The following is a 13,962-nucleotide window of genomic DNA, read 5'->3' as shown; positions in this document are numbered from 1 at the left end:
GGCTGTGCCGGGGTGGCCAGCATGGTGGGGAAAGTCCCGACACGCAGCCAGGGCGGCCCTGTGACCGCTGAACTGGGTGCGGGGCAGTCCCTCCTTGCCCAGTCTGGGGGGCGGCTCGCCCAGTTCAGCGCTGTTTGCCGTGGGGCTGGGCCAGTGCCCGGAGGCTGTGGGCCAGAGGGGACTGGCCGGTTGGTGTTGGGCAGCCAGCGTGCCCCAGGGGCACGTGCCACGGCCCTGCCCAGCCGCCCCGCGTGCTCCCCCCACAGTCTGATTCCCCGAAGCCCTTCCCCATCGGCAGAGCACGGAGCTTCATGGAAATTCCCTCCCTGGCCCCCTTCCTGGAGCTCCCCATCAGAGGGGCACCCGCTCCCGCCGGAGGACACGGAGACACCGGAGGCCAGCTCCCGTCCCGTTCTCCCCGGTGCACCCATGGCACCCAAAGCCACTCCTGCCTGCTCCGCGGCACCCCTGGGACCCCCGCCCCACCTGCGGGCACCACGACCCACCCGCCACCGCCAACGGGCTCGGCTGGCCGCCGGGAGCATGGCCGGGACGGGCACAGGCAGACGGGCGTCCAGCCACCCACCAGCACCGCAGCTCCGGCCGGTCCTCGGGAGGACGGGGCGTGGGTGCCAGGCACGGGTGGTTGCTCCAGCTCCGCTGGCCCTGCTGCCGGCAAGGTGAGCGCGGGGCTGCGGCCGTGACCGGCCAGCACCGACCCCCTGCCGCCGGCCAGCCGCTCCCGGTTCCCGCCGGCACGGTGCGGGTGACCGCGGCACTCCGCCCACGCAGGGACGCGGTCACGGCCGGGAGAGGGGCGGGAGCCCCCGCACCCGGCTGCCTCACACCGCGGCCGCGCCGGCCCACAGCAGTACCTGCCCGCTCCGCCCCGCCCCCGGGCCCGCCCACCCAGTTCAGCCCCGCCCCACCCCGGCTCAGCCCCGCCCCGGCCCGGCCGAGCGGGCCCCGACCGCCCTCTGATGGCAGCTGGGGGCACGGCCGGGCCCCGGCCCGCACCCTGCCCGCACCCGGCCCGCACCCTGCCCGCGCCCAGCCCCGCCATCCGTGCGGCCAGGCAGGGTGCCAGGGCAGAGCAGGCAGGCAGGGTGCAGGCAGGGGCCTGGCAGCCCCCGGCTCTCCCTCTCTGCGGTGGGGCTCGCCCCTCTGGGGTGCGGGGAAGGGGCTCGGGGAGCCCCCGGCACCTGGCGAGCCACCCGCCGCGCCGCGGGGCAGCCCTGGCCCCTCTCGGCCTCTCCTGCGGGCAGAGGTGCGGGCATTGCTCCGCACGGGCAGCATCCCAGGCTCCGTGCCCCGCGTCCCGCGGCACAGCTCCCGGGGAGGGAGCCTGGCGCCTGGCACGGTGCCGGCAGAGCCCCCGGCTCCCTGCTCCCACCCCACGGCAGGAGCGGCTCGGCTGGCACGGGGTCCCAGGCCCCGCAGGGTCTGGCTGTCTCGGCGGCTGGGGGCTCTGCAGCCTCTGGGGCAGCCGTGCCAGCACTTGGCCACCGCTGCGGCAGGAGAAAAGGACACTTTCCTGCCTTCAGACGGAATTTCCTGTGCCGTTTTGTTATTAAATCGGTGCCTGTTGCCTCCCGTGCTGGCGGGCACCGTGGAGCAGAGTCCGGCTCCCCGGCCCTCCTGCCCCGCCGGCGGGCAGCTGGGCTGAGCCGGAGACTGCCTGTCGGAGGCTGGGGCAGGCGTGGGTGGGGGGTCAGCCCCCTCCCTCCCTCGCTCCCCGCTCTGACCCTTCCAGCTGAAGTCGCCTCGGCGTGTCCGGCCGCAAGCCAGACCTTGCTTCTTGCTCCTGCCCCAGCTGCGCGGCTCCGGCCGGGATAAAGCCACCGCATCCCAGCTCCCGGCATGCCGAGAGGAGCTGTGCGGCTCTAACCGCCCCAGCCCGGCCGAGAGCTCGTTACACATTTATCCCGCGTTAATGAGGCGGCGCAGGCTGCTCCCGGCCTTCGGACCACGGGGATGCTTCGCAGGCAGGCACCCGGCCCCTCGGCCCTGGCAGGGCAGGGCTACGGGGGTCTCGCGGGGTGAGTCCCCCAGGCACGGGCACCGCGGCAGCAACCGTGTCCCCTTCCTCCTCCTCCAGCACCGCTGGGCCGGGCTTTGCAGGAGCAGATAAGGCGGGGGGACGGTGACAAGCGCCTTCGCCCTGGCACCCCTCCAGGCAGGGGCAGGACCAAGCGGGCAGGGACGAGCCCTTGGGGACATCGGGATGCTCCATGGCTGCGATTGCGGACCCAGAGCTCGCCTGCACCTCTCTCCCCTTCCCAGCGCAGGCAAAGGGGGTGGTAGCACCCCAGGGAGCCCCGGGGTCCCGAGGGGCTGTCCCTGAGCCGCTGGCCGGGTCGCTGGGTGCATGGGGAGGACACGGCACACAGTCGCCTTTTGTTGGTGCCGGCCCCGGGAGCAGGGACCGGGGCTTTACGTCCCCTCCCTCCGCCCCCGCCACCAGCGGGGCTGGCGCCCGGCACCGGGGATTTGGGGTTTAAAGAGCAGGCAGCAGCCGCGGCCCCGGCTCACCCACCGGGCGAGGAGGCAGGCGAGCTCCGGCAGAGCCCACCAGCCCTAACAGGTGAGACGGCGGCAGCGGGAAACGGGGCTGCCCCGCCGAGGGGTCCGCAGGATCGGGGTGGTGGAGCTCCCCAGGGGGCATGCCAGGTCCCTGTGTCCCCTCAGTGGGTGCCGGGTGCTGACGAGCTCGGACGTGGTCCCAAGAGGGAAGTGAGGGCAATGCCGGGCGTGCGCCACCTCCTTGTCCTCGTCACCCCACAGCTGAGTGGGGACCCCCAAGCCCTGGCCCAGCCAAGGCCAGCGTGGCCATACTGGGGGGCTTCCCAAGCTATGCTCCTTCCCCAGGGGCGCTGGCTGGTGGGGAAGGGAGGTTCACTCAGTGCCCTCCCACCCCTGGCTCCTCCATCGCGCTTGCCGTCTCGGCCCTGGGCAGGGCTCGCCCTGGCTGGCAGCTGGGTGAGCTCTGAGCGGTTTGGGGAAGCGGGGATCCCGACGCCGGGCACTGGGCTGGGCAGGAGCGGGAGCTGGGCCGGCAGACAAGGCCCTATTGTGCCCTGCCGGGACCGCCGGCTCGCCCGTCAATGGCTGCTTTGTGCTCGGCGGTGGCCCCCCCAGCCTTCCCAGCCGCCACGGCTCTGCGGGAGCACCGTGGGAGGCCATCTGAAGTGGCTGTTGTGTCGGGGGACCGGGGCGAGAGGAGGAGGGGGGGCAGGACAGGGTGCCGGGATCCCCCCCCCCCCCCATCTTGCTGGGTGCTGCTGGGTGCTGTGGCAGCAGGGTACTGCGCTCCCCTATGCCGCCAGCTTTGGGGACAAGGACGGGGAGCGGGCAGGTTTGAGGGCACCTGGGTACCCCTGTCCCCACTCCCATGCCCTCGCCTTCCTGCCTGGCATTGCCTGTGCCCGAGGTGGCCATGGTCAGGCTGCGCTGCCCTGGGGCAGGGACGAGCAAGTGGGCAGCGAGGGGCTGACATCAGCCCTGGGCGCGGATGCTACCGGGGCAGCGGGAGCAGATGAGCGGTCCTGCGTGCTTCCTGGCGAGACACACCCCAGCTAAAATTACCCACCCCGCGGCAGGGACACCAGCCTATTTTTAAAGCCTGGAGAAGCTGGATGCCGCCAGCTGGTGTGGCACAGAGCAGGGCCAGGGGTGGCTAAGGCAGGGCAGCAGGCAGGGGGTCAGCCACGATGTCTCCTGCCCTCCCGCCGGACAGGGAGAGGGCCTGGCCGGTGGCAGAGAGCCTGTGTGCCGTGTCCCACTCTGATGAGGCTCCTGCTCCACTGGGATGGTTTTGAGGAGCTTCAAACTCATCGGTTTTCAGTGCACAGGACACAGCCCCTTGGCCTGCCCTGGAGCCTGGCTGCCGGCGGCCACAAAGCCGAGGGCAGGCGGTCACCCCGGAGCAGCAGGATGGCCTCCTAGAAGCCCAGAATCCCTCCCTTTCCCCAAAAGCTGTTGTGCTGCGCAGGGAGGATGGATGCCTCCTTCTTGGTCACCACCCCAAGGGTTCACTGTGCACCCCATGGCTCAGCCCCACAGCAGGGACACCCGGTGATGGCACCCCAGGCGTGCTCAGGCACCGGGGTGCACCCAGCACCCCACATCCCCGGGACAGCCTGGCTCAGCCAGGCGCAGGGTGGGGACAATTCCAAAGGGATTATCCGGGCCACACCGGCATGGCGCTGCCAGGAGCCGGTACCTAATCCCAGCAGGAATGCGCCGGGGCCAGGCGGGTCCCTGCTGCGGGGGTCTCGCACCAGCGTGTTGTGATGGGGGAGTGGATGCAGTGTCAGGGGGGTATCCATAGATGGGGGGTGAGCCCTGAGCTGGCGTCCCCCCGGGACATCGCCACCACACCGTGCTACGAGGATGCAGCTGGCTCGGGAGCGTTCGCTCGCCGCCAGCCCAGGCCCTCGCACCGGCACGCGTGGCACCCCATGGGCTCCGTCCCCTGCCTGGCCCGTCCTCCCCTCGCACCAGGGACGTGGCAGCCACCCGAGGCCTGATGCCCACCTGTGGCCCAACACCGCGTGCCAGGGGACATGCAGCCGCTCCCCTGCCTGGGTGCACAGCTGAGCCGAGCGTGCCGGTGAGGAGACACCGGCACGTCCACCAAAATGGCAATGGCAGAGACCCCCGGGGGGTTCGCAGCACGGCAGGGCTCACCGTGCCCCCCTGGGAAAGACACAGGCTCCACCGGGGTGGAGGGGTCCTCCCCAGCCCCCAGGGAGATGGGGGCCACCCTGCAGCCCCCTTGCTCTGGGTCACCCCGCAGGTCCCTGCGGCATCGCCAGGGCTCTCCCAGCGAGGTACTGCTCCCGTCTGGGGTGCAGATTTGTCCCCGTCCCGGTGGCTAGCAGACGCCCATCCCAGCCTGCCTGCCCCCGTGATGCGGGCTCTCCAGCAGCGGCTGGTCCTGGTCACCGATCCGACGGCACGGATACACCCCGCGCCGTGCCGGCTCGCTGACCAGCGCAGGAGCTGCAGGAGCCGTTGGCCGCTGCCGGCCGCCCCGGGATCCGTGCGGAGGTGGAGAGGAGCCGTTTCCCACCGCAAACACCGCTGGGGGCTCGGGCGCTGCCGGCAGAGCTACCGATGCTCGCCGGAGCCGGAACCGCCGGGGGAGATTTGGCCGAGGCAGCGATCCCCGGGCACGGATCCGCCAGCGGCAGGGAAGGGATCAAAGAGTGAAGGCGCCGGCACCTGCTCGCGCTACCGGCGGTGACACCCTCGCGCTGGCGGGAAGCCAGGCCACAGGCACCCAGCCACGCCGCCCACCGCGGGGCTGGCAGCGAGCGCGGGGGCGAGGGCGGGATGCCGGCGGCGATGCCCGTTCCATCTGGGGACCGTCTCTGCGCCGGCGCCCGGCGGCTTCGGTGCTTGCCAGGAACACCCGGCGGGGTGGGAAGGGGTGGCCGGCGGGCGACGTGGCGCATCCCTCCCGCACCGTTTTTTCCGGGATGGAAGCCCGGCCCTTCTGACGCCTGATGGCTTCTCCAGGCGGAGCCGCTGCCGGCGAGGTCCCCATAGGGCTCCGAGGTCGGGGTGATGGTGACGCCACCCGGCCACCTCGCCATGCATGCTGGGAGTGGCACCGGGGGCAAAGGTCCCAGCTGGGTGGAGGGAAACTGAGGCACGGTGCTGGCACAGTAAAGGAAGGTGCCCACCGCGCAGGGTTGGGCACGGCGTCCCTGTCCCCACCATCCCAGGGACGGTGGGGACAGGGACGCCGTGCCCAGCCCTGTAGAGTGGGGCCCACCCAACCCAAAGTCCCGCCGTGGTGCCCAGGCAAAGCCTTACGGCAGAGTAACCCCTGCCACACCGGTGCCAGTGGTTCCCCTGCCACCCATCCCCGTCCCCCTCACTGCCTGTGACACTGGGCTGGCGCTTGGCACTGCAGCGTGACGGGGGCAGAGCGTGCTGCCAGCCCGCCGGTGACAGCGGGAGGGTTACCGGCAGGGAGACGGGAGGGCATGGCCCGGGCGCTCTGCCTGGCACCGCTCCTCCTGCTCCTGCCCGTGTGGCTCCCGCTGCACCCGCTGCCTGCCCGCGCCGGCCGCCTGCCTGCACCTGCGCCCGGGTGGTGGCTGCACCCGCTGCCGGCCGGCCGGCACCCCCTGCCTCACGCTGGAGCAGCCCTCCCGGACGCCGGCACCCGCAGGTAGGGACGGCTGGTGGCAAAGCGGGGGGGACAAAGCGGGGCGGCCCCCAGGGCAGCGCGTGTCCCCCCCGCCCCGAGCCCTGCCTGCCAAGGCGCGCGTGGCCTCGCTGCCGGCACCGCTCGGCACTTGCTATTCTTGGCAGCGGCGGCTGGAAAATGGGAGGCAGCGGAGGAATTTTGTTTGCTCCGAGCTGGGCCCGGGCCAGACATCTGGGCTACAGCTGAGCGGGGTGTGGGACCGGCCCCCCCGCCACCACCAGCACCCCCCAGCATCCCCTGGCACCCCCAAGCCCAGGCAGGCAGACCCCCACTGCCCACCTCGGGACCAGGCAGCCCAGTCACTGGTGGGGTGGGACACTGGTGTGATGAGCCACTGGTGTGATGAGCGTGGCGTGCTCAGCTCTGCCCCGGCTCAGGCAGGGGTCTCGGCGGGGGTCTCGGCGGGGGTCACCGCGCTCCGGTGGGGTGGCGGCACGGGGGGGTGGGGGGGAGTGGGGTGTGCGTGCATGTGCCCGGGGGGCTTCGCACGCGCCTGTCCGCACGTGCGCTTGCACACGCGTGTGTGTGTCTGCGCTGGCACATGCGTGCGAGTGTGCACGTGTCCGCGAGTGTGTCTGCACGCGTGGGGGGGGTGAGGGTGCCCTGAGTGTTCGCGCAGCCGCCGGCTTGCACGTGCACGTGTTTGCACACGAGGGTGCGCGTGCCCGCGGGTGCCCCCCCCCGCCCCGCCGGTCCGTGCGCGCCCCCGCCGCCCCGCCCCGCCCCGCCGGGGCCGCCCCGCTCCCTCCCGCAGGCCGCGGAGGGCGGGGCCGGGCCGGGCCGAGCCGAGCCGGGACCCAGGTGGGTGCTGGGGGCCGGGCAGGGTGCGGGGGCTGCCGGGGGCGGGGGGCTCCCGGGGCCGGTACGGGGGGGTGTCCCGGGGCGGGGGCTCTGCGCTGCCGTCGGGGCTCTGCCCGGGCTGGCACCGGGGGGGGGAGGTGGAATTCGGTCCGCGCCAGGCTGGGGGAGTTGGCAGGGGGGGTCTCGGGGGCTGGGTCTGCCGGTGCGGGCAGCGGGGGTCTCCGGTACTGCCGCCCGCTCCCCTCAACCTGCCCCCCCGCTGCCAGCATCGGGCTGGGGCAGCCGGTGCGGGGGGGGCCGTGCCCGGGGGTCCCCCCTGTCCCCTCAGCGGGCGCTGGCAGGTGGTGGGCAGGTGGGAGGACCCCCAGTGCCCCCGCCGCAGCCCTCGCTGCCGGCAGCCAGGGGGGCTGGCAGAGCCCAGCGGGTCCCCCCCTCCCCGTCCCGGCGGCTCTGGAAACGCCATTAGCGCCTGCACCCTCACGCCGGGCAGCCCAGCCCTGCTGCCCGCTGCCCACTGCCCCCTGCCCACTGCCCACCCGGGACCCGCTCCCACCCTGCCAGCCCGGGACGGGGCTGCCCTGCCCGCAGGAGCCCAGGGCAAGCCCTGGCCGGCCGTGCCGGGCAGCGGTCAGACGTGCCCGGATCTGTGCCGGGCAGTGCCACGCACCCGTGCCCCCCTGGCACCCACCATGGCCCTGCGCACGCCGCGCCTGAGCAGGGCGTCGGAGCCCGGGGCGGCTGCGCCCAGCCCCAGTGCGGGGCTCTGGTTGTCACTAGTGTGCCGGCGAGGCCGCGGCACAGGTGAAGCCCGGCGGCTGTGCCCAGGGCTGGTGGCCGGCGTGGCTGGGCTTGTGCTTCGCATGGAGGTGCTGGCTGGCACGTCCTGGCTGCCCGGGGCTGCGCGGCGTGGCCGGCGGGCGAGGCGGGGGCCGCGTGCTGGCGCGGTGCTCGTGATAACCATCGCCTGCTGCTCCCCGGGGCAGAGCGTGCCGGTGCCGGAGCAGCTCTGCTCCACGCTGTGGTGGGCACGCTGGCGTGGGCCCCTCCGGGGGCTGTGGCCACCTGCTCGGCCAGAGCCCCCCCATCCCAGCTCCCGTTCTCAGGGTGGTGCAAGGGGGGCCGGGGACCGAACGGCGGGGGCTGTGGCAGTGGGGGATGCTGAGGCACGGGACCCGATGACTCCCACGATGGCCAGCTTTCCTGGTGCCCCGCTGCCTGCTCGGGATGCCCTGTCCTTGTCCCTGTCCCCGCAGGGCAGTGCTGTGCTTGCGGAGGGGACGGGCAGAGACCAGAGCTGTCCTGCAGCAGGGCTGGGCACAGGGAGGGCTGGGTGCTGCTCGGCCGAGCTGCCTCAGTTTCCCCTCGGACGGGAGCGGGAGGGCTGCTCCCAAGCCCCTGAGCTTCAGGGTTGGATTTACGGGGACTGAAAAACCAGGGAGGGGCACGGCTGCCCCGTGTCCCCCCCCCAGTCACCAGGCTGAGCCCCGTGGGGAGGTCCCCTCGTGTCATGCTGGGATTGCCCTGTGCCCACGCCTGGGGCTCTCCAGACCCCACCGGCAGTGCCGGGGAGGGACCGTGGTCTGGGGGCTGCGGGGAGGGGGCTGTAACCTGAGCTGAGGTCTCGCTTCTCTGCCCCAGCCGCGGGGCCGCCAGCCAGGCCCCCGCCATGAGCCGCACGCTGCTCCTGCTCCTGCTCCTGCTCCGCGGCCCCGCCGCCGCCGGCCGCCCCCCGCCCGCTGCCACCCCCCGCCTCAAGCTGGCCTTCCCCGGTGAGCGTGGGACGCGGGCAGGGTGGGGGGTGAGGGGTCCGTCACGCGTGCGCCGGCGCTGTGTCGGCACCGGCATCGTGCGGGAGCATGCGGGGGGGGGCACAGGCAGCGTGGCGGGAGGGGTGCGAAACCCCGGCATTGCCCTCCTCACAGGCTGCCCGGCGTGGGCACAGGGTGCCTGGTCCCTCGCCTGATGCCGGCCCCCCCAGGGCCACCTGCCTGCCCCCGGGCCTTCTCTCGCGGCCCCCCAGCCCGTCGCCCTGCGGTGCACCATGGCGGCACTGCCCAGTCCTGGCTGTGCCGTGCCCGGCGGGGACGCCGTGCCGGGCAGGGGGCTGGTGCCGCGTCCCAGCTGGCCGCCCCCCGGGCTCCAGCGCGGCGCGGGGGGTTTGTCCGGCGGCGGGTCCCGGCGAGCGCTCCCCTCCCAGCCTGACAAAGGGCTGTTTGTTCCCGCCGTGGTGGGATGAGCTCCGCGGGGCAGGGAACGGCCCCTGCCCCCCGCCGCCTGCCGCCGGGGTGGGTGCTGGGGGGCGCGGAGGTGGGGGTCAGGCTGGTTCGGGATGGGTGCTGTGCCGGCACAGGGTCGGTGAACCCGGTCAAGCCGGTGGGACAGGTTTGGGGGAGGGGTGGCACGGCGGGGGGGCCATGGCCGGACCCCGGTCTCCCTGGGGCGCGTGTCCGGAGCAGGGCAGCGTGCCGGGCAGCGGCGGGTGCCGCGGCGGGGCCGGGCTGAGCGGTGCTGCGGGTCCCGGCAGAGCTGCGGGCTCGCCACGGGCTGCGTCTCTTCTCGCTGGAGCGCTCGTGCTGCTACGAGGCCCTGCTGCTGGACGAGGAGCGTGGCCGCCTCTTCGCCGGCGCCCAGAACCACCTCCTCTCCCTGGGCCTGGACGACATCAGCCAGCGGGACAGGAAGGTAACAGGGGGGTACACGCTGGCGGGGTGGCCTTGGGTGCACCCCGGGGCTGTGAGCGTCCCCCTCTCCTCCCGCAGATCTACTGGCCGGCGCCGGTGGAGTGGAGGGAGGAGTGCAACTGGGCTGGCAAGGACATCACCGTGAGTGCCGGGGGACCGGGGGGTGCTGGGGGTGCCGGGAAGCCGCCCCATGGCTGCCTCCCCCCAGGCGGAGTGCATGAACTTCGTGAAGATCCTGCACCCCTACAACCGGACCCACCTGTACGCCTGCGGCACCGGCGCCTTCCACCCCGTCTGCGCCTTCGTGGAGGCTGGCCAGCATGCGGAGGTGAGCCCCCCCGGCACTGCCGCCACGGCCCCAGCTGCCACCGCCTGCCTACCCCCACCCTTACCCCCTTCCAGGAGCCCATCTTTAGGCTGGACCCCCGGCACGCTGAGGACGGCAAGGGGAAGAGCCCCTACGACCCCCGGCACGCAGCCGCCTCCGTCCTCGTGGGTAAGGGAGAGCCGAGCCCGGCACGGGGGGCAGCCGCAGCGGGGGGGGTGTCGGGGCATCCCCCGTAACGCTTCCCTCGGTGCCTGCCAGGCGAGGAGCTCTACTCCGGGGTGGCCACCGATCTGATGGGCCGTGACTTTACCATCTTCCGCAGCCTGGGCCGGCGTCCCTCCGTCCGCACCGAGCAGCACGACTCTCGCTGGCTCAACGGTCAGTGCCGGCGAGCGGGAGGGCGGCGTCGCTGCTCCCTGGAGGCATCGGGGCGACGAGTCCTCCGGGCTTGGCCGCGCCCCATCCTCCGCTGCCTGGGGAGGGTGATTTGGGGGGTCCCTGTGCCACCCGCAGACCCCTGGTGCCCGCTGGGGTCCCACCCTCACTCCGCCTCTGCCCTGCAGCTGGGGAGGAGGGAGTCTGCGCCCTTCTTGGACCCCAGCGGGTGCCCCGGGGAGTGGAGGTAGCGGGGGCACTGGAGGTGGCACCCCTCTGCCCCCAGAGCCCAAGTTCGTGGCCGTTTTTTGGGTGCCGGAGAGCGAGGACCCCGACGATGACAAGATCTACTTCTTCTTCCGGGAGACGGCGGTGGAGCGGCAGCAGGGGCTGGGCAAGACCAGCTTTGCCCGCATCGGCCAGATCTGCAGGGTGAGAGCATCGGCGGGCGGGCGGGCTGGGGGCCGGGGGTGCCCGTGACTGCCGCTGCCGCCACCGGTACCCTCCCTCTCCCGGCAGAACGACGTGGGCGGGCAGCGCAGCCTGGTGAACAAGTGGACCACCTTCCTGAAGGCTCGGCTCGTCTGCGCCGTGCCGGGACCCGACGGGGCGGACACCCACTTCGACGAGCTCCGTGAGTGAAGGGGGGGGGGGGCAGCCCCCCAGGGTGCCCATGGGTGGCCCTGGCACATCAGGACAACACTGATGTCCTCCCGGCTTGCAGGGGACGTCTTCCTGCTGCAGACAAGGGACAAACGCAACCCCCTGGTCTACGCCGTCTTCTCCACCTCCAGGTCGAGCCCCCTCCCTACTGCCCCCCAGCTGTGCCCCCCTCGCCCCTCACATCGTCCCCTCTCTCTCCCACCAGCTCCATTTTCCAGGGCTCAGCCGTCTGCATCTACACCATGGCCGACATCCGCCGCGCGTTCCTGGGCCCCTTTGCGCACAAGGAGGGTCCCAACTACCAGTGGGTGTCGTACCAGGGGCGCGTGCCGTACCCCCGCCCGGGCATGGTACGTGGCACAGGGGCACCCCGGCTGGTGCCGCCGGCGGGATGCCGATACCCGGCGCGGGGCAGTGGGGAGCGAGACCCCGCTCAGCCAGCTCTGCCTCCCTGCAGTGCCCCAGCAAAACCTTCGGCACCTTCGGCTCCACCAAGGACTTCCCGGACGAGGTGATCCAGTTCGCCCGGCACCACCCCCTGATGTACAACCCAGTGCTGCCCCACGGCCTGCGGCCCCTCTTCCTGCAAGCCGCCGTGCCCTACACCTTCACCCGCATCGCTGTGGACCGCGTCGCTGCTGCTGATGGCCACTACGACGTCCTCTTCATCGGCACAGGCATGTGGTGATCCCCGGGCTGGGGCGGTGCGGGCGGGGGGGAAGCTGGGGGATGCCAGGGCTGGGACCCCCGGCCTCAGCCGCTCTCTGCCCGCAGACGTGGGCACGGTGCTGAAGGTGGTCTCGGTGCCCAAGGAGAGCTGGCACCGCATGGAGCCGCTGCTGCTGGAGGAGCTGCAGGTCTTCCAGGTGAGGGGGGGGTTATGCACCCCCCTAGTCGGAACCCCCCGGCACCCCCTTGTGCTGCCCGTGCTCTGGGTCGTGCCGGGGCACTCCAGCTGCCGGGACGTGGGAGCCGGCAGCCCCGATGCCCGGGTCCCCCCGCACGCCCTGATGCCTGCCCGCACCCTGCCCGCAGGATGCCGCCCCCATCACCAGCCTGCAGCTCTCCTCCAAGCGGGTAAGGGGGGAGCGGGCAGGTCCCTGTGTCCCACCATGGCTCTGCCTGGCCCTGTGCCATGGCACGGGAGTGCTCAGCTCCGCTCTCTGTGCTGCCCCCCCAGCAACAGCTCTATGCCGGCTCGGCCACAGCGCTGGCCCAGCTGCCCCTGCACCGCTGCGGCGCCTACGGCAAAGCCTGTGCCGAGTGCTGCCTGGCCCGGGACCCGTACTGCGCCTGGGACGGCAGCGCCTGCACCCGCTACGTGCCCAACACCAAGAGGTGGGTGATGTGCTGGGGCGCGGCGCTGGGGGGGCCAGCCTGCCCCGAGGCCGCGGCGAGGGGCTTGGGTCATGCCACTGCAGCCCCCGCTCCCCCGCCACCTTCCCGCAGGCGTTTCCGCCGGCAGGACGTCCGCAACGGTGACCCCAACGTGCTCTGCTCCGAAGGTGAGCCGGGACACGGCCGGGGCGGGGGGTCAGCCCTGCAGGGGCCGGGGGCTGACGGCCAGGCCATGGCCCCCCAGACCCCCGGCAGGGCAGCGTGCCCCAGAAGCAGCTCTACGGCGTGGAGGGCAGCACCGCCTTCCTGGAGTGCGTCCCCAAATCCCTGCAAGCCCGCGTCCTCTGGACGTACCAGCGCACACCAGGTGACCCCCAGCAAGAGGTAGGCTCTCCCCTCTCCCCGGCTGGGTGCCGCCGGCGGGACCATGCCGCCCCGTGCCACCCCGAGCTGACCACCCGTGCCGGGGGATGCCCCAGCTGCAGGTGGACCAGCGGGTGGTGCGGACGGAGCGGGGCATCCTGCTGCGCAGCGTGCAGCGCGCTGACACCGGCCGCTACCTCTGCCACGCCACCGAGCACGGCTTCACCCAGCCCCTGCTGCGGCTCTCCCTGGAGGTGATCGGTGCCCGGCAGGCAGCGGGCATGGCCCCCGCCGCAGACCCCCAGCTCGCCGCTGGGCCCCCCGGCCGCAAGCTCTGGTACCGGGACTTCCTGCAGCTGGTGGAGCGCCCGCCGCTGGGGCCCGTGGACAGGGTCTGCCAGAGGCTCTGGAGCCGGGGGAGACCCCCGCCACCTCCCCACGCCCATGCCGGACCCCCTGGCCGCGGGCAGGGCGAGGAGCTGCGCAAAACCCGCCGCCGGCGCACCCACGAGGGTCCGCGGGCCGAGCGGGGTCCCCGCAGTGCATCCCCCTGGTGACCCTGGGGCCAGCCCCGGGTGCCGGGCTCTGCCTAGGAGCGGGGCCGTTGGCAGGGGCAAAGACCCCCGCCAGCCTCGGCCGCCCCGCCGGCAGCCATGGAGCCGGGCACGGGCAGCGGCGGTGGGGGGCTGCAGCTCCGGAGCCGGGTGGGCAGCTGGGCTGATGGCCCCCCGCGAGGGGCCACCGCTGCCACCGGCTCCAGTGCCAGTGAGGGGACCCAGCCAGCTGCCGGCACCACAGAGTCACCGAAATATTTATTAACGACTGTTACGGATGAATGTAAACCTGCCCCGGCGGGGGGCAGCGGGGCCGGGCTGTGCCCCCTCCCCGGGCACGGTACCGTGGGGGGACGGGACAGCAGGGCCACCCTCGGGTCCCTGGGGGCTGCGGGCGGGAGCAGGACCCCAGAGGGGTCAGACGGGCGCTGGCGGGATGTGGGGGGGCCTAGGGGGAGGAGGGGTGCCCAGAGGAGAGATGTGGGGGGCACGGAGGTGGTGTCCAGCGCCCCGGGTGCAGAGCAGCAGCGTGGGGGGGCTTGTACTAATTGAGCACAATAAAGCAGAGGATTCAGCCCGGAGTCCCACGTCAGCCCCAGCGCCCAGGGAGCGTGTGGGGTGGGCAGGGGTGCCCTG

At 73.1% G+C, this 13,962-nt stretch overlaps 1 protein-coding gene across 1 annotated transcript; it reads left to right on the top strand.

Moving 5' to 3' along the window:
• The first annotated feature begins 2,547 nt into the window (after nt 1–2,547).
• On the top strand, nt 2,548–13,747 carry SEMA3B (semaphorin 3B). Its single transcript, XM_075432439.1, has 18 exons — nt 2,548–2,584; nt 8,663–8,793; nt 9,549–9,706; nt 9,784–9,846; nt 9,914–10,033; nt 10,108–10,201; nt 10,292–10,411; nt 10,695–10,840; nt 10,928–11,042; nt 11,133–11,202; nt 11,277–11,421; nt 11,529–11,748; nt 11,846–11,937; nt 12,107–12,148; nt 12,252–12,409; nt 12,521–12,576; nt 12,654–12,793; nt 12,889–13,747. Exons 2-18 carry the CDS (start codon nt 8,691–8,693, stop codon nt 13,327–13,329), a joined length of 2,283 nt encoding a protein of 760 aa, XP_075288554.1. The 5' UTR covers nt 2,548–2,584; nt 8,663–8,690; the 3' UTR covers nt 13,330–13,747.
• Nucleotides 13,748–13,962: the final 215 nt, after the last annotated feature.

This window comes from Opisthocomus hoazin, chromosome 11, assembly GCF_030867145.1.
Source record: "Opisthocomus hoazin isolate bOpiHoa1 chromosome 11, bOpiHoa1.hap1, whole genome shotgun sequence".
Classification (NCBI taxonomy): domain Eukaryota; kingdom Metazoa; phylum Chordata; class Aves; order Opisthocomiformes; family Opisthocomidae; genus Opisthocomus; species Opisthocomus hoazin.
Note: the sequence above shows the minus strand (reverse complement) of the source record. Positions and strands in the feature narration are given on the sequence as shown.

Coding starts and splice junctions, on each gene's coding strand:
- SEMA3B (XM_075432439.1), top strand. CDS start 8,691: ATGAGCCGCACGCTGCTCCTGCTCCTGCTCCTGCTCCGCGGCCCCGCC. Junction 10,412..10,694: donor CGACTCTCGCTGGCTCAACG/GTCAGTGCCGGC, acceptor CTCTGCCCCCAG/AGCCCAAGTTCGTGGCCGTT. Junction 11,938..12,106: donor AGGAGCTGCAGGTCTTCCAG/GTGAGGGGGGGG, acceptor CCCTGCCCGCAG/GATGCCGCCCCCATCACCAG.